The sequence below is a fragment of the Nelumbo nucifera genome, chromosome 4 (assembly GCF_055504915.1).
Source record: "Nelumbo nucifera cultivar China Antique chromosome 4, China Antique-T2T, whole genome shotgun sequence".
NCBI classification, from domain to species: Eukaryota; Viridiplantae; Streptophyta; class Magnoliopsida; order Proteales; family Nelumbonaceae; genus Nelumbo; species Nelumbo nucifera.
The window spans coordinates 87,785,134-87,810,843 of record NC_142652.1 but is presented as its reverse complement, the minus strand read 5'-3'; the positions used below and the strand labels follow the sequence as shown (position 1 = coordinate 87,810,843).

General features: G+C 42.1%; 2 protein-coding genes across 4 annotated transcripts in view; one reads left to right on the top strand and one right to left on the bottom strand.

The window, feature by feature from the left end:
• The first annotated feature begins 2,892 nt into the window (after nt 1-2,892).
• On the top strand, nt 2,893-4,739 carry LOC104612789 (uncharacterized). Of its 2 annotated transcripts, XM_088903278.1 has the most exons (2): nt 2,893-3,842; nt 3,888-4,739. In XM_088903278.1, the coding sequence occupies exons 1-2, from the start codon at nt 3,014-3,016 to the stop codon at nt 4,469-4,471; spliced, it is 1,413 nt and encodes a 470-aa protein (XP_088759404.1). In that variant the 5' UTR covers nt 2,893-3,013; the 3' UTR covers nt 4,472-4,739. The 2 variants fall into 2 exon arrangements, with proteins under 2 accessions (XP_088759404.1, XP_010278669.1); XM_010280367.3 differs by having other exon boundaries at nt 2,893-4,739.
• A 685-nt stretch (nt 4,740-5,424) lies between these two features.
• The window catches only part of LOC104612803 (mediator of RNA polymerase II transcription subunit 33A), a 29,162-nt gene continuing 8,876 nt past the window's right edge, over nt 5,425-25,710 (bottom strand). For both annotated transcript variants that reach the window (XM_010280396.3, XM_010280388.3), the window contains 7 exons: nt 12,256-12,616; nt 11,553-11,763; nt 10,656-10,770; nt 10,357-10,518; nt 9,077-9,740; nt 8,500-8,706; nt 5,425-7,078 (listed from right to left, as the gene is read on the bottom strand). In XM_010280396.3, the coding sequence (XP_010278698.1) occupies nt 5,958-7,078; nt 8,500-8,706; nt 9,077-9,740; nt 10,357-10,518; nt 10,656-10,770; nt 11,553-11,763; nt 12,256-12,616 (2,841 nt within the window). In that variant the 3' untranslated portion in view covers nt 5,425-5,957. The remainder of the gene's footprint in view (nt 7,079-8,499; nt 8,707-9,076; nt 9,741-10,356; nt 10,519-10,655; nt 10,771-11,552; nt 11,764-12,255; nt 12,617-25,710) is intronic.

Genomic DNA, 25,710 nt, shown 5'->3' with positions numbered 1-25,710 from the left:
AGATACCACTGAAGATTTTGGATGGAAGCTTGGGTAGTAATGTGGGTGGAAATGGCACTGGAGGACTTGTAGCTCCAAAGAGCTCAAAACCATAAGGTTCTTTGAGTATAGGATCATTGGAAGGTTTTAAAGAGTGTAGTAGTCAACAGGGCATTTTTCCATGTCATGGATGGAATTTGAAAGAACAAAATAAGTTTTGAGGAGTTGCTTTCTTAATTAAAGGACTTTGATAGATTACTAAGCTTGGTACATTTGCTTGATCGGGTCTGCAAAAGATGTTTCACTTTGCTTAGGTGGGTGGGGAAGCATGTAGCAAGATAATCTTGTATAATTTTTTTACAATTTTTTTTCTTTTTTTTACTTAAAGAAGAGAAAATTCAGAGTAAAATATGTCAGCATAATAGTGTATGAACAAGTTACATAAACAGCAAGAATGGCAAATATTTCTTTCTTTCTAATTGCTCCCCAGGGAATTGCCTAAAAGAACAAAATAAAAATGCCACGGATAACCTCTTACTTTCATTAGGATAGAGGATCTGAAGGAAAAATTATCATCCCCCCACTCAACTCAACTCAGGCCTGTTTGGTTCATGGGAATAGGGGTCTGGAATTGGAATGAGAATGAACCATTCCAATTACAACTGTTTGGTTGGGTGGAATTGGAATCCCATTCGCATTCCTGGTGGAATGGAATTCCTCCATTTGAGGGAATGGCCATTCCTCCCCCCCCCACACACACACCGAGATTTCAATTTCAATTCCAACTGTGAACCAAACAGATCCTGTTCCAACTGCGAACCTAACAAAGCCTTGTCCCAACTATATGGTGTCAACTACATGAATCCTGTTCCACCATGCTGCTCTGTTTAGCGCCACGCCCATTGTAGGAAGTCAGCATCCCCTGCCTGCTAATTGCTAAAAATATATAGAACACATCAAGGGAATGAGGGGTCCATCTTTTATTGTCTATTTGTCTTGACCTGGTGGTGTTAACCATCTGTTATACTGCATCCTTTTGGATGGTTAGAGGACAGAGAAGACGACTAAACACTGACAGAGACATAGAAGGCAGAACGAGAAAGAAGCTTGCCAATTCAGGGGTAAGACAAGTTCAGAACACCTTGTCCAAGCAAGTAAGCACCATTATTGTCCTTTCTAAGCAGCAACCAGCAAGTAGACAACAAAAGAATCTTGATTGTAAACTAAGTTGTGGTTATACCCTTCTATCATCAAAGACCAAACTAGAAAACAGAAGAGCACTGGAAAACCTACCAAACATGTAAAGAAGCTGATGATCTAAATGGAGTATAATTAGAGATCAATACCACAAATATATAAATATCAGGGTAGAACGAAAGATTGATTTCTCAAAGAACAAAAATGAGGCTATACTGTGGATAGTACATAATTTCCATATACCCCAACAAGCTTCCTCTAAAATCTACTATGCGACCAGACACTTGGGATCCAATCCCGCCTGCACCGTTTTGGGGGGGCGCGGGGGCTGGGTACCCCCGTTGTGTAGCCCTTCAAAAAATAAAAAAGGTGTTAGAGTTGAAACTGTAACAGATTTTCAAAACAGAATTGTGAAACTGTAACAGATTTTCAAAACAGAAATGGAACCTTGTCTTCTTCATTAGTTCACTCTTATCTTGTGCAATTTGGGTGGGCTTGGGTTGGGCATTTGAAGGGCCAGGCCTGATGCAGCGCAAATTCTTCGACTAAGATGTTCTGACTTGAACTCCTATTCAACAATTGTTGTAACCATTTAATCATTTAGTGAGGATGGATTTCTATTTAAGCCTTGTAGCCCTCTTAAGGCTCATTTTAGTTAACCAATAATGTTCTTGTCAGCCCCTTGAAGCTTCACTTGGACCCATTTCATAAATAACTTTCATATTAGATCCCTTTTCTTGTGGAACTACTTTCCTTCTTTCTCTCCTGGTAGACCAGACACTCTCTCTCTCTCTCTCTCTCTCCAACATGATGAATTTGCTGCTTTTTTTCCCTACTGCAATGTTTCTTTTTAAGGACTGTTGGGGCAAGCTTCATTTTAGAAAGGTAATTGCCATGTATCATATATTCTTCAAAATCAAAATCTTTCCAGGTTTTATAAAGATAAACCGAAAGGCTGCACCTAGTTTTGTTTCGTGACGTGGTTATGCACATCAGAAACCAAATACAGGGATTGTCCTCCTGCTCATTGAACAACACCATCCACCCCTCGATTGAACAACACCTTGGATGGTTGGACCCACTTGATTATGCATGCAGATGCATGCATCTGTTTGGAAATGCAGTGGAGTCGGCACAAGCTTGAAAATAGAAAATTTGAAGGTGAAATTATTGGAACCAAGGCCGGACTCGGCCATCCGATCGAATACAAGGACAGACCTCAAAAGCTAAATTGGTCAATCCCCACAAACGAGTCAATGTGATTGAACAGAAGAGCCGTAACCGAAGTTGCGGGTGGATGGAGAACGAAGAAGGAAATGGCAGTCAAGACGGAGGAAGGAGGGCGAAGGCGAGCATCCACCCAATATCCATGGACATCAGGACATGGACATGAAGTTGATTTGGTTTTATGGGTTTTGAAGAAAAATGGAGGGAAGGTAACTGAATTCTTAGTTTTATTAACTACCTCTGTCTTCTGTCATTCGGTTTGTCCAATCTGCAACGTAAAAGCTTGAGAGAAGTGCGCCATGTAATGAGACACGCTCGGACTTGTGGTCGCAGGCGCAATGAAAGGGCGACTCCTGGACTGCTCGGGGGAGACACTTGTCGCCCTCGTCTCAGAAACTGCTGCTCTTTGTGCGCCAGGTAGCAATACACCTGTCCTCTGCATCTTCAACCATCTTTACTATAAAAAGTAAAGCCAAAACTCAACGTTTTCCTTCATCTCAATCGATTCCACACTGCTTATTTGGATAATTCATTCACAGAATCTCTGCATTAATTTTTCAGTTTTCTGAATTCTCACGTCGGAGAAGGATCAACTTGATTACCTCTGGAGATGGCTCGGCCTATCCACTGTAACGTGTCAGTTGTTTTGGTGTTGGTCCTTGTGCTGATTGCCTCCTGCAGAAGCAGTAGTGTAAGTGAAGAGGGTCACCACCACGAGAACGAACACGCGAAGTCAGGGAGGGAGGCTAAAGAAACGACGGATTCATGGACCAACTGGGCTAAGGACAAGATCTCCGAGGGCCTCGGTCTCAAGCATGACGACGGCAAGGAGACCGCTAAGCAGGCATACGATGCAACCGGAGACACTGCCAGGACAGTTCAGGATACTGCTTGCAGCGCTGGACAGTACGGTGCAGATAAGGCCGGAGATTTGAAGGAAACGGCGAAGTACAGTGCTAGCAAGACCGGAGCAGCTGCTAAGGGAACGACAGAGTATACTGCGGACAAGGCCGGAGATTTGAAGGAAACGACGAAGTGCGGTGCAGGCAAGGCCGGAGAAGCTGCCAAGGGAACAGCAAATTATGCTGCGGACAAGGCCGGTGATTTGAAGGAAGCGGCAAAGTGCGGTGCAGGCATGACCGGAGAAGCTGCCAAGGGAACGGCATACTATAGTGCGGACAAGGCCGGAGATTTGAAGGAAACGGCAAAGTATGGTGCAGGCAAGGCGGGAGAAGCTGCCGAGGGAACGGCAGAATATGGTGCGGACAAGGCCGGCGATTTGAAGGAAACGGCAAAATACGGTGCAGGCAAGACCGGAGAAGCTGCCAAGCGAACAGCAGAATATGGTGCGGACAAAGCCGGAGATTTGAAGGAAACCGCGAAGTATGGTGCAGGCAAGACCGGAGAAGCTGCCAAGCGAACGGCAGAATATGGTGCAGGCAAGACCGGAGAAGCTGCCAAGCGAACGGCAGAATATGGTGCAGACAAGGCCGGAGATTTGAAGGAAACGGCAAAATACGGCGCAGGCAAGACCGGAGAAGCTACCAAGGGAACGGCAAACTACGGAGCAGACAAGGCCGGAGATTTGAAGGAAACTGTGAAACAAACAGCACAATACGGTGCAGACAAAGCCGGAGATTTGAAGGAAACCGCAAAATACGGTGCAAGCAAAGCCGGAGAAGCTACCAAGGGAACGACACAGTACGGTGCGGACAAGGCCGGAGATTTGAAGGAAGCGGTGAAGGGGACGGCACAGTACGTTGCAGACAAGGCCGGAGAAATGAAGGATTCGGCGTTGGGAAGACCACGTCACGGCGCGGAGAGAGCAGTGAACATGGGAAACATAAGCATGGAGGAAGTGAGAAACAAAGCAGTGGATGCAGAGCAGCAACGTGGAGCCACGGAAAAGGCGAGGGAGGGTTACGAAGCAGCGAGAAACAAGGCTGGAGAAACTCTGGAGAGTGCCAAGGAGACCATTGCATCCAACTACGACACAGCCAAGCAGAAATCGAAAGAAGTGAAGGATAACATTGCTGGTCTGGGTAGAACTCGAGACGAAGAACTCTGAGAGAGAGAGAGAGAGAGAGAGAGAGAGAGAGAGAGAGAGACTCTTGGGTGGCTCGTCGTCGTCGTGGCTCTTCACGACCGTTAGTCAGTTTCGCTCGTACAACTTTTCATTTTATATAATGTATCTCTATAGTACTGTTCTAAGATATACTGTACTGTTGTAAGTTTTTTTTTCTTCTGTCTGTAATTGTGTTTGGTTTTCTTTGTCATCTGTTGTTCATAAGAATCTGAATGAATGAAAGAAAAACTAGTATACTTCATCCTGTTAACCCACTGGGATCATTGGGTCCTTATTATTAATTATTTTGTGATGAGATGATTTCATCAGAATAACGAATTGGATTGCAGTTGGGAGTTGGGATGGATTCATCCCAATGTAAGTACCTGTTCAATTCAGGGCTTACCCAAGTCTCAAAGTGAGACCATCCTTCATCCGTGTGCCCATAGCTCCAACCTCACTCACCAGTCACCATCTAAAAATTAAAAACAGAAGTCAGTATTTGATTTTGGCGATGCCATTTTAGGCCATTTTTGGATGGAATCATGGAACCAATGCCCTTTTTTAATAAAACAGTGCTGTTTTGTTATGTCATTTTCATAGAAGAAAAAACATTTTGATGTTTCTTAGACTACATCTTTTCCAATTTTCATGGCGTGGTATGGAAAAACGCATAACCAGGTGTGGTCTTAAAAAATGGATTTCATATGGGGCACCGTTCTTCCAAGAAAAAGGCATCTTCTGCCACTTCAAAGCTCAAATCGTGGATTACTGTTTTCAGCCATTTCAAAGCTCAAATCAAAATGCTTTATTTCATTTTCACCTAGAAATGGTTGCCATTTTGAGCAATGCATCGAGCGAACATATGGCAAATTTCAGTCCAAGAGGCTCTCTGCTTTCCCGTCAGAGCCATCCATCATTTATGCAAAAGCCCAAAAGCACTTGTATGTTACAAGTAGAAGCAAAAACAATCAACCGTTTAGCTATGTTTTGCAATCATGAAGTGTCAAATCCTTTTCTTCTTTTTTCTTTTTGGATTTGTTCCTTTATTTTACATATATGATGATTCTACAGAGAGAACATAAAATTATAAACTAAACCAGTTTTATGCTTTGGTATTAACATGAATTCATTCAGAATTTACTTCATAAAGCAACAACAGAATTACAAGTCTTTTCCTGGGGCCTGGTATCTTCCCCCACACTAACTTGATCCTCCTTGGTCCTTGCTGCTGAGTCAAGCATGACAGATTATTAGTCGATCTAGGAGCCCACGACCACGATGCCAATGCTTTTACTTCTACCGACCTCTGCCCCAGCAAGGCACCGAATTACTGCTACTATACAGTTTCCTTCAACAATTACGCCAAACCAACCTGTCGAGTATTAGACAAACAATTCCATCACCTCTAATGAGCAGTATTAGTGTACAATGAAAGGCTGCAAGGAAAAATCGTGGCTATCAGTCATATCAGTTGTGACAAGAAGATTCATATCTCACTCTCCACTACTAGTTCAGCAGCCGCTCCCATTGCCTCAACCCCTCCACTTCCAAGCAGAGCAAGAGCAAGTTCCTCCTCGTTCCACTGCCTTAATCCCTTGCTTAATCTCTTCAATACATCCACCTCCACCTCCAACACCCATACCGGTGTGCACTCAACCATTAGGTTCACAAATGCTGAGACGTATGCCTGCCAAGTGGCCCAATCACAACCAAGTGAAAACTTACCATCAAGTGCACTTGCCAGGAATTCCATGTGAGCCTGAAGGATTTTTGGCCGACGTTTTGAAGAAGATGTTGTCGAGTCTACACCCCAAGCAAATGCGCCACAAATCACAGCAAAGTAAGCAAGTGCATACCCTCTTAGCATTGCCACAATCCCTTCACTCCCTTCTCCTTCCTGCTCCGACCCATGTGCAGACAGAAACCAAGAAGGAAGAGTTTCTTTGATCAAGGATTGAACCAGACCCAAGCCACCAGATAACCAAACTAATGAAGCCCCAAGTAAAGCTGCAACCTTCACCCGTGTCATTGCTGCAGCAAGTGAAATTTGTCCATATCTCATCCCATATTTGCTCTTGTTCAGCTTCTCCGTTCTTTCTCTCAACTTCCCATCACTTGCTATTTCTCTCACATAGAACATCAGAAGCGAGAGAATCTCTTCTGTCATGAACATGATGTCTCTGATAGATCGGTGTACTCGCAAGTAAAGAATACCAGGGGCAACAGGGGAGAACCCTCCATAGAAATGGGATCCAAAGCCATGACCAAGAAGAGCTCCAACCCCACCATTGCTAGAGAGGGGCGAGGAGTTAAGGCCAAGTGTTGCTGTAAAGCAGGTTTTTAAGAGCTGAACTACAGCATCACTGTTATGGTGGAAGACGGTACGAGACGCAGAGAAAACAAGGAAATCACTCCATTTCTTCACCTTCTGGGCCCATAGAGAGGCTACAATAGGCATGCATGGCCATGGACAACTTACTGCAAGGGATTCCAAGGCTGGACCAACCAGATTAAGGAAGCGTTCTGATGCTCTATCAAGTTTGAATGTTATGGTGAAGCTCAAAAAGGCAGCTAAGGGCAGCGGAAGTGTGGCCACAGAGCTTCCTCCTGCCAATAAGAAAACCAACAGAATAAGGATAAAGAACCAGTTCACTAAGCCATGATAAATAGATGCTCAATGTTCAGAAAGAGGGGATATTTTTTTGTACACATCAGTTTCTCTGCATAACTTCTGCAGCATATATATATATAATAGGACAATCTTCTTGTTTTTTATTTTTAATACTATTTGCAGGGGGACGGGATACAAGCACTTACCCTGATGAAGATCTTCAGCTAATGTTGCCTCATGAACTTTCAGTAACATTTTTTTCAACCATCCACAGATTGGACTCTTCTAGTTGGGGCAGTTTTGCTCAGAAATAGCCTGAGCCCTTTTCCCATCCCCCCCCCCCAAAATCCTATGGTGGAAAACTCGTAAAATGATTAATTTCTCAAATTTACCTTTCAAACAAAAATGATCTATCAATATGTAGGCTCAATTTGAGGGTTTAATTTCATATTTATATTGCACATCACTCTCTCTGTTCATGTCAATAGAATCTCTTTGATATCCCTTGTCTTTTATCATTCTCTTTGTTATCCAATTAAAAGAAGCTACAGTCTACAGACATGGACATGGAGACTAACTATTGTGCTTCAACATAGACATGACCAAATGGAAACATGCACTGAGAGAATCAACCAGCCCATAAATCCACTACCATCCAACCACCAATGCATATAGGTTGTGGGTCCTTGTAGTTGTTCACACTTCACAACAGGAAGATAGTTGTCAAATATGGAGCCCACATTAGAAATATATAATATACATGCTTCATGCATGTTCTAAAGGCCATTAGCCAATGTCAGTCCCAGCTGTCTGGTCTTGGGAGGGGTAGACTGAGATTTTACCATTATATTGAGCAATGACCACTTCATGCATTTTCTCAGTTATCAAATAAGAGATAGAGGAGGTCACACAATTTTTAATGTATGAATATGTGTCCCTAGGCACATTCTAGAAGGGTTTAAAGATAGACACATCTGTGTGTGTCTGACCTTATTGCTGATATATCTTTCCAACACCTGCAAACCCACAAGTGCTGTCCAATATATCATAGCTGGAAGCCTGGGAGGAAATATTGTCTGGTTACTCCAAAGAAATGTAACCTGGGTATGAGATTGGTCCAAGTGCCATACTTGCCTTTACTAATTTTAGGGTACAGAGACATAGCTGTGGAGTTAATTTAATATCCTAACAAATTTCCATTAATTTTCTTGTTTTATGTAAGTTCTACGGCTTACAAAATATTACTTTAGCATAGAAGGGTCTGGCTTGGATATGTTCCTTATGGATCCCATCCCTACCCATTTCACATGTCTTGAGGCTCCTGGTATACATTCTATTTCCTCTGCAGAAACAGGAAGTTGACTTCTATTTAGACCCAACAAGAACAAACAAACACATTTTCAAGCACACTATGCACCTGCAGCAAGGCTTGGAACATCAACTCCGGTGGCAGCTAGAATCCTTTTGATCTGCTCTTCAATATTGGACAGATTTGCAGCAGGGCTTGGCCAATCAGTTCCATTCATAAAAGCAGGCTTCCAAATACCACGGGTCACTTCAGCAGAAAAGTAGCTGACAATAGTTGCCAATGAGGCAGGAAGAAAATCAGATAGATCTCTTAGACCTGAGATGCAAGATCAGAAATGTTAAGTCATACTAAAATTTCAAATCAAAGAGTGGTACCCCACAAAACTACAACTTAATACACACACAATTAGTTATTGCCAGGAGTAAGGAAGAATAAAATATAAGCTATTGCCATGGATTGCTCTATCACCCAAAAAAAAAAAAAAAAAGAAAAAACAAGGAAAAAGTCAAATAGTTATAATCATCTGCAAAAGTCTAACTATTGTTTAGGTGTCTTCAGAGATTCTCTAGTATTTCAGAATGGAACACCTGCACTAAACCAAGTCCAGTTGCTTTCTTTCCTACACGTAACTATTGAACTGCCTATGACAAAATATGTAACCTTGCTTAAGTCAACCAGAACAAACCTATAGCCAGGTCACGTGGAGACAATCTTCCATGTGAACAGGTTGTAAGAGCAGCATCAAGCACAAAGGGAATGGCTTCCAGGATATCCCATGCAGGTAATTTAGGTCTTGCAGGTGCTTCATCATTTCCAGGACCAGAAGAACTACTACTGCCAGAGGTTCCGGGAGTTAAAGACTGGTTTCCTTTATTCATCTTTCTGAACATCATGTTTAGGAGTCCATCAACGATCTGATGGACTGGTGTTTCATGAACGACACCAGAGAGGGTGGAAGCTATGCAAGCTTGATTCTGCCGGTACCAGAGTTTTAATTTTGGGAAAGAGTCAACAAAGATTGGCTGTACAGATGATGGGCTTGTGGCTGCTGAGAATCTCCTGCTTTTATTTCGATCCTTGGATGTATTTCCAGAATATACCAATTGGGAGTTCCGAACCAACAAGAGGTATTCAGGAGTTAGCTGAGACCCAACCGGAGGCATGTCTCCTACTGTCTGTTCAAGTGGTGGATGGTTGAACCTCCACAACCTCAATAAAAGGGTAAATGCATTTGAGAAAACTGCATGTGAAGAAATTTCCTCCCCTGTTGTGAGACTCCATGAGAGGTGGGGCACACACGAACCAAAAACCTCACAAATAGGCATCAATGCACCCGCAAGTTGTGGAACCTGATAGTAAATGCAGAAAATTGAAGAAAATTAGTGGCATCAACCGAATATGGAATAACCACCCAATCACCCATGGACATCACAGTAATTTTCATTTTTTTTCAGTAATACTGCTAGATTGGTTTTCTGTACATATGGCTGATGAACTTGGTTTCAATTGACCACATCTTGGTTGGGGCACAGCAATAAGTCATATCAAATTGCACACATGCACCAACCAACATTTATATTCTGATTGTTATTCCTTTTGGACATCCAAGAGGTGCAGTGCATTGAATCAAAGGTTGGGAGACACTTGGCTGTGCAAAAAGTATGGGTACTTATGGACAAAGAAGTGATATCCTCAATCATGTGAAAGAACATTTGAACTACGTAAGATTGATAAATCATGGAATTCATTTTCCCTCAATCCATGTTACCAAGATACAGTAAAGACATGACCTGACAAGGGGTCTGAAATGGAATTTAAACAGTTACACAATAAAGTGCCAGACACAATATAAAATCCATGCACAGGTGTCTGGGTATCATAAACCTCAATAAGAGGATCATTTACCACATAAATTATATTTAGGAGCCCTACAAGAAGGAATGGGGTATTAGAAGCTGAACCTACCAAACCATGTAATGAGATAACTTGGATGCAGTCAAAGGACGCTATCCCAACAAGAAGAGTGTTCAGCATTGGAGCATAACCTATCAAATGACTGTCACTCCCAGAATAATCTGCAGGAACTGGAGGAGACAGCAACCTTATTACAAAATGAATGGTGTGTTCCTGCAAGAAAGAACCAATATTTACTTGGAACGGTTTCAAAAGGAGGAAAAAGACAGAGGTAACCCCTACAAAGTATATTCATCAATTCATGCAAATGTTCCTTGCTGAATCCATAGAAAGGACTTGTGCCTCATTACCTGTATATTCCAACCTCGAATTAGAGATGCCCCACAGAGAATGGTAGCAGCAGATATCTTCTCATCATCTGACCCATTGACTGCAACCCCAAATATTTTCTCGAGTTCTGCTAGGCTTCCATCAAATTCATGAGTTTAAATTCAGTGGCTTTACCCCAGAGGAAATCTAAAAAGCAGCATCTAATATACCTGGCTTCAGGAAATAAATAGGGTATAACTGAAGACCAGGAAATCATTGAGTCCCACAGCAAGGTTAAAGAACTCAGAAAGCTAATCCCAAGATCACTCTTATTGAAGTTTTTCTTTCCTTTAGCGCATTGCACCATTGTGACCAAAGATATTTAGTCACAATACGAACAACTGAAGGATTAATATCACCAAAGTAAATGTAGATAACTAAAAGGTCTGGGTGATTGGGTATTGAATTTGCAAAAAGCACAACAATGTCTCTGAACTTATTTATCAAAAAAAATGTCTCTAAACTTCTTTGAATATCCTCCTCTGCAGTATGCAAGGTGCACAGGAGGTTAGAATCACCAATTTAATGGGTCTCACATAGAACATATCAAAAGCCAAAATTTATCTACTTAGATGATTCCAACTCTCCAATCCATGAAACATTAGTTCCTTTTCCTCCTATTTGAATCATCTGTCATAATTCCAGACTTTTCAGAAGGATTTCATGGATTATTGTTAGGAATAGGATAATTGCACAAGGTCAACTCTTGGCCTGATATCTCCAAGATGGCTTCCATAAAATGTTGGATGCTGACACCAAGTATGATATAGGTCAAGGAGAAGTATACTTTTTGGTCATGGTATTTATATCTAGAAGCAGGAAGCAGAGATTATGTATCAACATTTACATGAACACTTGAAGGAGAAGTACTGGCATACCATGAAGCTGGAGATGAAACCAAAACATTTATCATTGATGGAGTTAATGGAGTGCCCTTCATCAATGATGACCAACCAGGTGCTTGACCAGGCACAGTATGAGGTACTTGATTGATGCATCTGTTTACATAGCCTGGCCAGAAATATGCTGATGTGTCTAGCAGATCTCTAGCAATACAAGCCTCCACTATCAGATGCCACATGTTTCCAACTGCAAGCAGGGTCAAAGATATATAAGATTGAGATATACTGCAAGAATAAGCAATGATTCCTAACAGAAAAAAAAAAGAATAGCATCAGATGAACTATAATTATTAGAATAAAACAAATAGAATAAGTAACAGAAGCCACAAGGTATTGGAAAGGGAAATTCATATTAGCCACAGGGAAGAACCCAGGTACATACCACCAAAATAAAGTACCGGGATAAGTAGCACACACATGGGAGTGAATCTTTCATGCAATGAAATCCACCAAATATTTAGATGGTGGTGCCTCAGTCAGGGCAAATGTTCCACTTGGTTCGGACATATTGAAAAGTGGACCTCATTCCCATCCATGCAAGTAATATACATATACATATATACACATATATATACATATATATATATATAGCAGCTAGCCCACACTTTCCCCACACTGATGACCCTCCTACTTGTTGAATCAATTCTCTAATGTCAAAAGAAAAGGAAGTACTGCTTACAACAGCTCATTGGCATGTCACTTTTGCTAATGCACTCAAAGTAACCACTTCCAACTGTGGCACCTGAAACAAACATCATGGCTTTCATAGCAGCCTGATTGGCTACAGAGATAACAGACTGTGGTGGGGTCAGTAGCCCTTCATAATCACCCAGTATCTGTAAGCTGGAGACTAGATCCCTACGACGCTTTCCTGCAACCTGTTTCTCTTTCCGTTGATTGTTGGGACTCTGTCCAGCTTCATTAATTAGTGCAGTTTCCTCTTCCTCAATAATATCAGCAATTGCAAGAGTTGTTATAGAGAGTAACAAGCATAAGCGGGTATCGAGGCGAGATACAGGACCCTCAATAGGATCTCTTTCCTATAGCAACAATAATTAAAGAAGGTAAGTGTATATCTAATGACAGATAAATATAGGATGCTTTGATGCTCTCTGGGAATGTAAGAATAACGCTTACTTCATACAATGCATCTGGCACCTGATTAATCAATACAAAAGTACAAATCAATAGTTGAAGGGGAATTGCCCATTCTTTCTTGTATGAACATGTAAGAGCTTGGATATGGCATAGCCAAAAATTTGGACCACAAAGGCAATATTAAACCACCAAATGCCTGTGCTCCTTCCATAATTATCTTAAATTAGTTCTAGGGTGGATGTGTAGTATTATCTAGTCAGTTCTCATTCCAATGACATTAAACATGTACAAGATATGGGGAAAAATGAAAGAGGTGAAGAAACCACCACAATGAAGGAATGCATTTATTTTTATGAAGAAGAATGCACGGGGGTTTAAGGTTAGCTAAAGACCCAAGTTACACTAATTTGCAAATTGAAGGGAACTACAAAAGTGGTGGTGTGTTGGTTGCAGAATGAGGATATGGTTCCTTGGAAGTATAGGAACTTAATGAAGGAGATAAAGGAACTCAAAATAAACAGAAGCATTAATGTAAGATGGCTTCACAAATCAACTAATGGGCTCGCTGATGCATTGGCAACACGGAGGGCAAACAATGAAGAGTTATTTTCGGGAAGGGGAGAGGGAACTCTTGACAATAAATCCGATTGAAATATGAGGAAGTAGAGAAGAGAAGGAAAGAAGAGAGAAAGGAAAAGGAAGAAAGGAAGAAGAAAAAGTTTGGAGCAATTGAACAGTGCTGGCGGCGCCAGCTTTTATTATATTATATAGGGCGGCAGAAATAAGAAGGGAAAAGACCCTTGAGCCCCTGCTGTAAGTGAGTACAATAACAGAAATAACAGAAATAAAAAATGCTTTAACTAGCCAAACAGACCCTAACACAAATAACTAAATTATTTCAACACTCCCCCTCAAGTTGGAGCATAGATGTCAATCATGCCCAACTTGTCACACAAATCATTGTGCCGCACATGATGAAGACCTTTGGTGAAAATATCTGCAAGTTGTTCTTCTGAGCTGACATATGGAGTACACACTTCTCCATTTACAAGTTTCTCTCTAATAAAATGCTTGTCCACTTCACTGTGTTTCGTCCTATCATGCAGGGCTGGATTAGCAGCAATATTGATGGCAGCTTTATTGTCATAGTAGAGTGACATAGGATTGCTCACTGCAAAACCCAGTTCACCTAATAGATTTCTTATCCACATGATTTCAGGAACCCCATGAGACATCGCTCTATATTCTGCTTCAGCACTAGATCTAGCCACCACACTTTGTTTTTTACTTCTCCATGTGACCAGGTTTCCTCCTACAAAGGCACAATACCCACTAGTAGACTTTCGGTCATCGACTGCTCCTGCCCAATCAGCATCAGTATATACTTCCACCTTTAAGTGACCATGTTTCTAGAACTACAAACCAGCTCCGGGAAACTTCTTGAGGTATCTAAGGATCCTCTCTACAGCTTCAAAGTGAGTTGTCCTAGGATTGTGCATGAACTGATTAAGGACACCCACTGCATAAGCAATATCAGGCCTGGTCATAGACAAATACAAGAGTCTCCCTACGAGTCTCTGGAACTTCTTCACATCTTTCAAAAACTCTCCCTGACTATCTCCCAACTGATGATTAGATTCAATTGGTGAGTCAATTGGTTTTACCCCCAACTTGCCTGTATCTTCTAGTAGATCTAGTACATATTTCCGTTGGGAAATAAAGATGCCCTTGTGAGAGCGGGCAACTTCAATTCCAAGGAAATAATGTAAGGGGCTTAGATCTTTCACCTCAAATTGAGTGGCTAAGAATTCTTTTAGTCTCCGTATTTCAGCCTCCCAATCTCTTGTGATCACTATGTCATCCACATACACAATAAGAGCTGCAATTTTCCCTTCACCTCTTTTCACAAGTAGAGTGTGATCTGACTGGCATTGTTTGAACCCCATCTGTTGAACTGCTAAATAGAACTTACCAAACCAAGCCCGAGGTGATTGTTTCAACCCATATAAAGATTTTTTTAACCTGCACACCTTTTGTTCACTGCCTTTGGCACAAAAACCTGAAGGTTGGGTCATGTACACTTCCTCTTCCAAGTCACCATTCAAGAAAGAATTTTTGATGCCCAATTGGTGAAGTTCCTAATCAAGATTTGCTGCCAATGAAAGAAGGATCCTGATAGAGTTCATCTTGGCTACTGGAGCAAGTCTCTGCATAGTCCACTCCATATACCTGTGTAAAACCTCTTGCTACCAGTTTAGCCTTGTACCTTTCAACAGTTCCATCAGCCTTGTGTTTCACTGTGAACACCCACTTGCAATCCACTGGTTCCTTCCCTTCAGGAAGGTCCACCAACTCCCAAGTGCCATTTTTGTGTAATGCATCAATTTCTTCCTGCATTGCATCTGTCCATTCAGGTTTAGATAAAGCTCCTGACACATTCTTAGGAATGGGGACACTGTCCACAGAAGAGAGGAATGCATAGAATGAAGGTAAAACGTGATCATAGGACACAAAATTAGAGATAGGATGATTAGTGGTATAAGATCTAACACCCTTTCTCTTAGCAATAGGAATATCAAGATCATTGATGACAGGTGAATCAACATTGAGAGGAACAGGCATATCAATAGGAGCAAGTGTACCTGGCTGATGAGACGGATATGCCTTTGGTGAATTCGATGATGTTGGTTGCATAGTGTCAGGTTCCACGGCTCTTGAACTCTACTGGCTTTTATGGCGACGATGAAAAACCCGGAATGGAGGAGGATCGGGTAAAGGAGGTAGTTGAGTTTGAGTCGCCTGTTTCTCCTCAACCCTACTCTCCCCCTGAGGAGAAACCAAGAAGAAAGGTTGAGTCTCAAAGAAGGATACATCAATGAAGATATAGTACTTGCAAGAGGTAGGATCATAGCAGCGATACCCCTTTTGAGATAAAGGGTAACCAAGGAAAACACAAGGAATAGCCCGAGGATCAAGCTTACCTCGAGCAGGGGACAAGTTATGGACAAAGCAACGACACCCAAAAACACGCATCGGAATGGTGGACAATGGAGCTGTAGGAAACAGAAACTGATGTGGGGCCTTATACTCTAGTAACCGAGATGGCATACAGTTGATGATGTATGTAGCACACAAAACTGCATCCATCCAAAAACGTTTTGGCACATTCATATGAATTAATAACCCACGAGCTACTTCGAGAAGGTGACGGTTCTTTCGTTCAACAACACCATTTTGTTGGGGTGTCCTGGCACAAGAGCTTCGCTGAAGTGACCCACTCGAAACAAAAAACTCCGTAAAATCACTATGGAAGTATTCCTTCGCATTGTCCGACTGGAAGATATGGATTTCAGTTTGGAACTGAGTGAACACCATGCGTTGAAAGTCTTTCACAATTTTTGGCACATCATCTCGAGATCGCATAGGGTAAACCCAAGTGTATCTAGAGTAATCATCGATCAAGGTAATGAAGTACTTATATCGAGCCTCAGTAGGTAGCGTAACAGGGCCCCAAACATTAGAATAAACAATATGAAATGGAAATTCAAATCTTTCATTTCTCAAAGGTAAAGAACTTCTACAATGTTTACTCAATTGACATGTCTGACACTGTAACTGACTCACTGACAAGGACTCAAACAACTTTGGGAACATAACTTTTAATGATTCAAAAGAAAGATAACCTAGACGACTATGCCATAAATAGGCTTGACTCTCACTTGACAAACACTTGACTCTGTAGCCACAAGGCCAGCTTTATTCTCCAACACGTAGAGACCATCCACCATGCTTCCTCTACCAATCGTCTTCCCCGAGGCCAAATCCTAAAACACACATGAAGACGGAAAAAAAAAAGTGACTGAACAGTTCAAGGAGTGAGCTATACTACTAATGGACAGCAAATTTATGGGTAATTTCGGAACATGCAGTACATTAGAAAGGGTAAGGCCGAGTGGGAGAGGTGTGGTACCTTGGCCAGCTATGGTAGAGAAAGAACCATCAGCTAGTCTCACCTTATCTCTCCCAGAGAAAGGTTATATGTCTGAAATAAATTTGACTTACCGGTCATGTGGTTTGAGGCTCCGGAGTCAATAACCCAAGGAGAATCAGTGGTATGAGATGACACACGGAAGGCAATGGCAGCGTTACTTGATGTAGACGCGAAAGAGGTAGAGGGAGTAGGACCAAAATCCATTTGGCGGAGAGTCCTACCATACAATTCCAAATGGTCACGAAAAGAGTTGATAATTTCTTCCTTAGGGTCAAAACTGGGATGCCTCTCCTGAGTTACCAATGGACTAGTCTCTATCGACGCCATATTAGTTGAGTTATACTTTTTCTGATTCCGCTGGCTTGGTTTCTTGCCCTGATCAGGTGTTGACTTCTTACCCAAATCCTGTGCTTATTTAGGTTTTCCATGGAGATCCCAACATGTCTCTTTCGTGTGTCGTGTCTTCTGGCAGTGAGTGCACCAAAGTTTACTCTTATCATCTGTTCTCTTCTGAGAGTCACCTTTCTTAAAAGCACCTCCGACTTTTGTATCTGAATTTCCCCGAACAGCTAGGGCAACCGACTCCCCCTCTACACAATTCATCACACTTCTACTCTCTTCTGACTGCACTAAGGCATACACCTCCTGAACTGATGGCAAGTCTTTACTACCCAAGATCTGCACCCTGATGGACTCATATGAAGGATTCAGCCCTAGGAGGAAGGCAAAGACCCGTTGCTAAGATACAAGTGACTTATACGCCTTTGCATCTTCATCACACTTCCAATTTACATTCTGGTAGTGATCAAGTTCTTTCCATATCGATGTCAAATCAGAATAGTACATCGAGAGACTCCTCTCCCCCTGCTTGCAAGTAGAGGATTCAGCTTGCAGTTGATATATCTTGGCATAGTGTCTCTGCTCTAAATAGGTGGACTTTGCTTATTCCCATATCTCACAAGCAGTTTCAGCCCACATAAAAGTCTTCCTTACCTGTGGCAGCATGGAAACCAAGAGCCATGACACTGAAGGAATTCGAAGAGCAAAAGATCTAAATATTAGCCGTTTGATTCTGGAAGGTGGCTCGAAGGTGGTGATTAATTGGTTGAAGACAGAGGACAGTGGTTTGTGGAACTTTAGCAATGAGAAAAAGCAGTTCTTATGGCTGGGTAGGGACATAGAGATTCAGTACAGCTGGGTGAAGAGGAGTGCCAACTCATTTGCGGATGGGTTGGCCAAGCAAGGAGTGAATAGGGAGGCTGTTTTCTGGGCTAGTTTTTAATTTTCTTTGCTTTCCCTGAGTTTTCTGTTTTTGGAAAGCTAAGTTATTTTATCTCCCTTTGTATTCCTTTCCCTTTATTCTCTTAATTTAATGAAATTGATGTTATTGATCAAAAAAAAAAAAAACCAAGAGCCATGACATCACCATACTATTCTCTTGGTTCCACCTATCATATTCAGCACTTCCATACTTCGGTTCCTTCACTTTCCCATTGATGTATCATATTTTCCCCCTAGCAATGATGTAGAGTTTTATTCCCCTAAACCACTCAAGGTAGTTCAGAACATCAAAGGGAATAACAGCCATGGGGAAACTCATATCCATTCCCCCACTCACTCCATTGTGGCTCCCTGGAATCTTTGAAGTAGCAGAATTCTCAGACGACATGGTAAGCACAAGTTTTTTTATCTAAACTCTCAACTTAGGATCCCTCCTTATATCGACAAAAGCTCCACACACAACAATTCAGTTCTGGACTTAATCTGAGCACAAAAACAAACAGCACCAACTTCCAAAGAAGAACTATGACGAGACTGATTTTCACCACAACATTAATCAATAACGTGTAAGTTCCACCACAGCATTAATCAATAAGAGAGATCCTAACACACATGAAATCAGACTAACGAGCAGAGAAAACAGGTCATCTACGACCTACAATCACCTTTTCATAGGTATAGGATCACACGATCCAACAAATAAAAGATATAACCCTCACAAAAGTCTGCCAACATTTACAGGATCACACGATCCAACAAATAAAAGATATAACCCTCACAAAAGTCTGCCGACATTCAGTGGTTTGGATTCATTTGCTCTCCACTTGGTACACGACCAAGGAAAGAAATAAAAGAAGAAAGAAAACTTTAGGGTTGTACCAGTTGCAGATCTGATTTGATCAGCCCAGATTCAGTCCTCTGTTCCGCCCAAATTCAATAACTTGAAGAGAAAAAAACTTGGTCGCCCAGATTCAACAGTCTTGCTCTGATACCATCTTGACAATAAATCCGATTGAAATATGAGGAAGTAGAGAAGAGAAGGAAAGAAGAGAGAAAGGAGAAGAAAGGAAGAAGAAAAAGTTTGGAGAAATTGAACAGTGTTGGCAGCGCCAGCTTTTATTATATTATATAGGGCGGCAGAAATAAGAAGGGAAAAGACCCTTGTGCCCCTGCTGTAAGTGAGTACAATAACAGAAATAACAGAAATAAAAAAATGCTTTAACTGGCCAAACAGACCCTAATACAAATAACTAAATTATTTCAACAGGAACCTTTGATGTATAAAGTTTCTGCTTTGGGCCATCCCAATCTCTGGGATGCATCCAGTTGTTTATTATTTTTGCTTTTATATTAATAAACTCTGGTTGTTACCAGAAAAATGAAGGAATTCATACATTGATAAGCAATTAGGAAAGTTGGCTTCAACAACATCTTCCTATGGGCTCAATTTGGAAGGAGATTCAGAAAATTCACCCTCAGTTCTTAAAGGGCATAAAATATGAAATGGGCAATGGCTATAGGGTGCTTTTTTGGAAGGACTACAGGTGTGGGGATGCCCCTCTAATGGCCTTATATCCTGATCTGTTTGAGATTGCAGTAAACAAGGATGCAACAGTGTCTGATTGTTTGGAAAGTCAAAATGGACAGTCTACTTGGAATCCTCATTTCAGGAGGAACTTAAATGATTGGGAGGTGGCTTCTTTGGTTAGTTTACTCCAGATCCTTTATGATTCAAAGACAACTGGAGTAGGGGAAGATAAAAGGAAATGGCTCTTTGAGAAATCAGGGTTCTTTCTCTGTGAAATCCTTCTTTAATTGCTTGTCAAGGGAGGATACCTCTCCCTTTCCAAGTGAGAGGATCTGGATCAGAGCTGTACCTTCTAAATTGGCTTTTTTTTGTCTGGTCTGCAGTGCTGGACAAGATCCTAAGGAAAATTTAGCCAGAAGAGGTTTAGAGGTGGCAGATATGACTTGCACATTATGTAATGGAGATGTGGAGTCTTCTAGCCATTTGTTGTTAAACTGTGACTTCACTTTCGGGTTCTGGGTAAGACTGCTGGACTTGTTTGGGTTTAAATTGTGTTTCCCATCTGATGTGAAGGGATTCATAGGGACTTGGTTTTTAGGAAGCTTAAGCAGGGCAGGAAAGGCAGCATGGAGCATCCTCCCCTCAGCAGTTTTCTGGGCAGTGTGGAGTGAAAGAAATAGTAGTTTTTTTTTTTTTTTTGAAAAAAGGTAACTATTATATTCAAAAGGGGCAATGGGGTGGGGGGATGTACATGAGAGGATGTACAGACCAAACAAGATAGCCCTACTAAAAGATACCCCACTTAAGGGGGCAAAGTATTTGCACTATACAAAAAAGTTTTATCCACCCCAGATTTAGCCAAATGATCTGCAATTGAGTTCAGCTCCCTTGGAATCCATCTAAAACTGCAAAACAGAGAAGAAAAAGACACTTCAGAAATCTCATTGAGAAAATGGCCCAGTCTCCAGGGGCCCTTACCAGAATTGGAGACCCAATTAATAGCATTCCTAGAGTCTCCCTCGATAAGAAATAGTAGAATTTTCGAATGGAGACAGTCTTCAAAAGAAGAGGTTCTTAACAGGATTTTGGGGATGGCACACTCTTGGTTGGAAAATCACCCACTATTCAAAAACAGGCATACTTGTTCTTTTTTTTATCTTGATTTTCTTTTTGTAAGAAGTTTATAGTTTTCCTCTTTTGTTTTGGGGGGTCTGGCTGATTGGGCATATAGTACTCCCTATGTTCAGTCCATCATTGTACAGGGGCTCTATTGTATTTTGACTTCTTGATTTTAATAAAATACTTTACCTCAGTTCAAATTTCAAAAAAAAAAAAATCAACTTGAACATTCCTAGGGGAGCATGAGCATCATGCATTATCTTCACGATAAATGTGGAAAAAGTAGTCGATCAAGACTACAATCAGTCTTGAATCCAAAAGTAAAAAGAAAAGATTTCAAAAGGAGAAAAGAAGAAGAAAAATGGGAGAAAAGCAGAAGCACACGAAGGGTTTTAGAAAAGGAGAGAGAGAGGGTCGAATTGTTATGATCTGCCAACCCACTCTTAATATTTATATGTTTACTAATTGTAAAAAGGCTGAATTGCCCTTATTGCTTACATGGCAAATAAACTAATAATAAAGCTGAAATAACAAGCTGTAACAACAAACTGAAATAACTACCAACTAACACTGACATAACTAACAAAGAATACATGTTGTGCTGCCAATACGAACACAATGGGGACCACAGCCGTGGGGTCCACATCAGTGTTCTCTACACTCCCCCCTCAAGTTGGGAATAGATATTTGTCATTCCCAACTTGCAAAGGTCTGCCTCTAACTTCTTCCTTGGAACGCCTTGGTGAGAAGATCTGCGAGCTGCATGCTGGAGGTGATATACAGGAGACACACTTCTTGAGATGAAACCCTCTCTGACAAAATGTCGATCGACTTCGATATGCTTAGTTCTGTCATGCTGTACCGGATTGTGAGCTATATTAATAGCAACCTGATTATCACAATACAGCATTAAGGGCTTCTCATAATCAATACCCAACTCTTCAAGTAATGACTTCAGCAATAGGATTTCAGCCACACCATTAGCCATCGATCTATATTCAGCTTCAGCACTAGAACGAGAAACAACACTTTGTTTCTTACTCGTCCAGGAGACAAGGCTACCTCCTACAGAGGCACAATATCCAAAGGTAGACCTCTTGTCATCAGCACTCCCAGCCCAATCAGCATCTATATAGACCTCTATCTTCATGTGATCATTATTCTTGAATAATATACCTCTACCTGGACATCTCTTCAAGTATGCTAATATTCTCTCAACTGCAAGGAAGTGAGTAGTTCTAGGAGAATGCATGTATTGACTGACAACGCTGACTGCATAACTGATGTCTGGTCGTGTGAGACAAAGATAGAGGATTTTTCCAACCAACCGTTGGAACATAGCTTTGTCTTTAAGAGGCTCTCCACCCTCTGCACTAATCTTGTGATTCTGTTCAATGGGTGTATCTGCAGGCTTAACACCCAACTTTCCAGTTTCTGCTAATAGATCTAGAACATACTTCCTTTGAGAAATAAAGATCACGTGTTTAGATCTAGCAACCTCAATACCCAAGAAGTACCGTAGCTCACCCAGATCTTTCACCTCAAACTCTTGATGAAGGAGTTGTTTAAGGGACTCAATCTCACTGTTATCATTCCCTGTCACCACAGTATCATCCACATATACAGCAAGCAAGGTCAAAGAAGAGTCCACTCTTTTAATGAACAATGTATGGTCTGACTGGGCCTGTACATAGCCGAATTTTTCAAGGGCTTGTCTGAATCTATCAAACCAAGCTCTGGTGGACTGCTTTAGTCTATACAAGGCTTTATTCAGCCGGCAAACCTTCTTACCTGTCTCTGCATCATAAAATCCAGGAGGTAATTGCATGTAGACTTTTTCCTGTAAGTCTCCATTTAGGAAGGCATTTTTAACATCCATCTGGAACAAGGGCCAAGAATAACTGGCTGCAAGGGCTAACAGAACTCAAATAGTGGTCATCTTTTCCACTGGAGCAAAAGTCTCCAAGTAGTCTATACCATAAGTCTGAGTAAATCCTTTTGCAACTAACCAGGCTTTATACCTTTTAATGGAACCATCAGCATTATGTTTCACGGTAAATACCCATCTACATCCAACCGGTTTCTTTCCTTTGGGCTGGTCAACTAGCTCCCAAGTATTATTCCTCAGAAAGGCATCCATTTCAACCTTCATTGCATCTTTCCACTCAGGAACTGACAAGGCTTCCTGCACTGTTCTGGGAATAGGAATATCAGCAATGGATGTGAGAAAGGACTTGTAAGAGGGAGACAGGAGATCATAGAACAGAAACTGGGAAATGCAGTGAGCTGTGGATGTGGTGCAACGTCGTTTCCCTTTACGGACTGCAATAGGGAGGTCAAGGTCATCCAAAGAAGGTGAAGTAGCAACAGTGGAAGGTATCTCAGTGGGACCTGGATCTGATAAAGGGACTGTAGTACCTGGATTTGGATCCGTAGAAGGAACTGGGGCTGGCCTGGACTGCTGATGACCGAAATCAACCTGCCTCCACGCCTATGATAGACTTTCAACTCCTGGCACCTTTGACAACCCTCCCCATTACATCCCTCATCACTCAATGGAATGGGTAAAGGAACTTCTGATGAGTTAACCCCATTCTCACTACTCTCCCCCTGAGGAAAAACCCTAGGGTAATAGGGTACCTCCTCAAAGAAAGTAACATCCATCGAGACAAATCTCCTCCCGGAAGTATGTTCATAGCAGCAATAACCCTTTTGAGTTTGTGCATAACCGAGAAAAACGCATTTGGAGGCCTTAGGGTCAAATTTGGAACGATGAGATCCAAGAATCTGAACAAATCAAGTGCAACCAAAGGTTTTAAGGGGAACAGTAAATAATTCTTCATCGGGGTATAGAAGAGTAAACGGAGGCTTCATGTCAGGAACCCGTGAAGGAACTCGATTAATGAGATACACTGTTGTAAGAATAGCATCGCCCCAGAAACGGATAGCCACCTCCAATATGTGCCTATTCTTCCTCTCGGCAACCCCAATCTGTTGTAGTGTATAAGGACAAGTACTCTGGTGAATAATCCCATGATCAAGTAGATAAGAGGCCAGTGGCTTGGTAAAGTATTCTTTCACATTATCAGATCTGAGGATTTTGATTTTGACCCCAAACTAGATTAAAATCATCTGATGAAAGGTCTGGGTCAGAGCAGGAACCTCATCTCGATAACGCATAAGGTAAACCCAAGAAAAACAGGTATAATCATCAACAAACAACAAGAAATATCTGTAACCCCCCCCATAGAAAGGATGTGATACGGGCCCCAAACATCGATGTGCACAACATCAAAAGAATTACTACTTTTATTACTCAAGGAATAAGATGTTCTACAATGCTTTGCAAGCTCACAACTCTCACATCTCAAACTTGACATTGTTATGGGCACACCATCCGGCAACGCACTGCGGAGCAGTCATAGGCAGTAGCACACACGGCAGGCTGCACAGCAGTAGGCACCGCCTGGCAGCGCCGCACAGCAGCACGCACTGATAGCGCGCAACGCGCACTGCCAGGCAGCAGTGCGCACCCGCCCGGCACCGCACGGCAGCGGCACCATGGCGCACAACATGCACCGCCAGGCAGCAGCTCGCACCGCACGCACTGCACGGCAGCACACACACCGCGCACGCCCGGCACCGCACGGCAGCGGCACCATGAGCCGCACGCACGCACTGCGCGACAGCAGCACTGTGCGCACGCACCACGCGGAAACGGCACCATGAGCTGCGCGCACGCACCCGGCAGCAGCAGCAGAGCGGGGCCCACACGACAGCTCATAGGGGTGGGCCCACCCTTATCTGGACACATCAAGCCAACTCGCTGCCAGCCTACCTTATCCTTATCTTATCCCTTATCTTTATCTAATCTTATCTTTATCTTTATCTTAAGTAAGAGTGAGTTACCATTAGGAGTAGGTAATTAGGAGTTTGAGTTCAAATTGGAGTTTGAGTTTAATTAGGAATTCCCTTCTGTAATCTCCTATTTAAGGAGCTACGAATTGAAATAAAGGCATTCAGTTTTCCAGCCAAGAAAATAGTGAGGAGAGTTCGGGTGGTCTCTTGGACAAATCACCCCAAGGGAGAGTTCGGGTGGTCTCTTGGACAAATCACCCATTCAGTTTCCGCAATAGGGTCTGCACGCAAGGGAAGGCGCAAGGGGAAGCAGGGCTTTCGCACCGTGGACCGGCCCGTGACGGGATCCTACGCGCGGGACCATAACAGACATCTGAACAGACTCAAACAAATTAGGAAACAAACTCTTCAAAGACCGAAAGGATAAATTACCTAACCGATTATGCCAAAGCATAACCGGACTAACAGACTGAGAAACAAAAGACTTCTTATCTTCATGATCTTTCCAATGAGAACTCTCTCTCCAAGCAGATAGATCCCATTCATCTCACAGCTAGTCTCAATCACCTTCCTTGTCTCCAAGTCCTTAGAAACACATCAATCAGGGAAGAAGGTTACTGAACAGTTCTGATGTTTTGTAATACTACTGACTGAAAGCAAGTTAGTATCAAGCTTAGGAACATGCAAAACTGAGGATAAGGAAATGATATTAGACAACTTGATGTTTCCCTTGCCATAAATGGGAACAAGGGAACCATCAGCAATGGACACTTTATCTCTACCAAAAGATAAGTGATAGGTAGTGAACAGTGATGGCAAGCTAGTCATATGGTCAGATGCACCTGAGTCTATTACCCAACAATGTTCAGTGTTACCTGGAACTGAAGCATGGTAAGCTGAGGCCCGAGTACCTGAATGAGCAAAGGCTGATGCGGAAGGAGCTGATGATGACTGAGATTATTGAGCTGAATTCTCAACTTCCTTTTCCAACTGTGTTAGGGCAGCCCGAACAGCAGCTAAGGTGTCTAGAGGCGTGCCTTTTGTGCCCGATGAGGATGTAGAATCGGTATTAACAGCCATATGGGCATTACTCCTTTTGTTCCTCAGTTTTGCTGAGACTAGATGAGGGTGCAGTTTCCAACATGTGTCTTTAGTATGCTTAGGTTTCTTGCAATGCTCACACACTAGATCCTGCTTATCTTCCTTCTTTATATCCCTTTCTGTATCACCCCCAGACTTAGGTTTAACTGCTGCCAAGG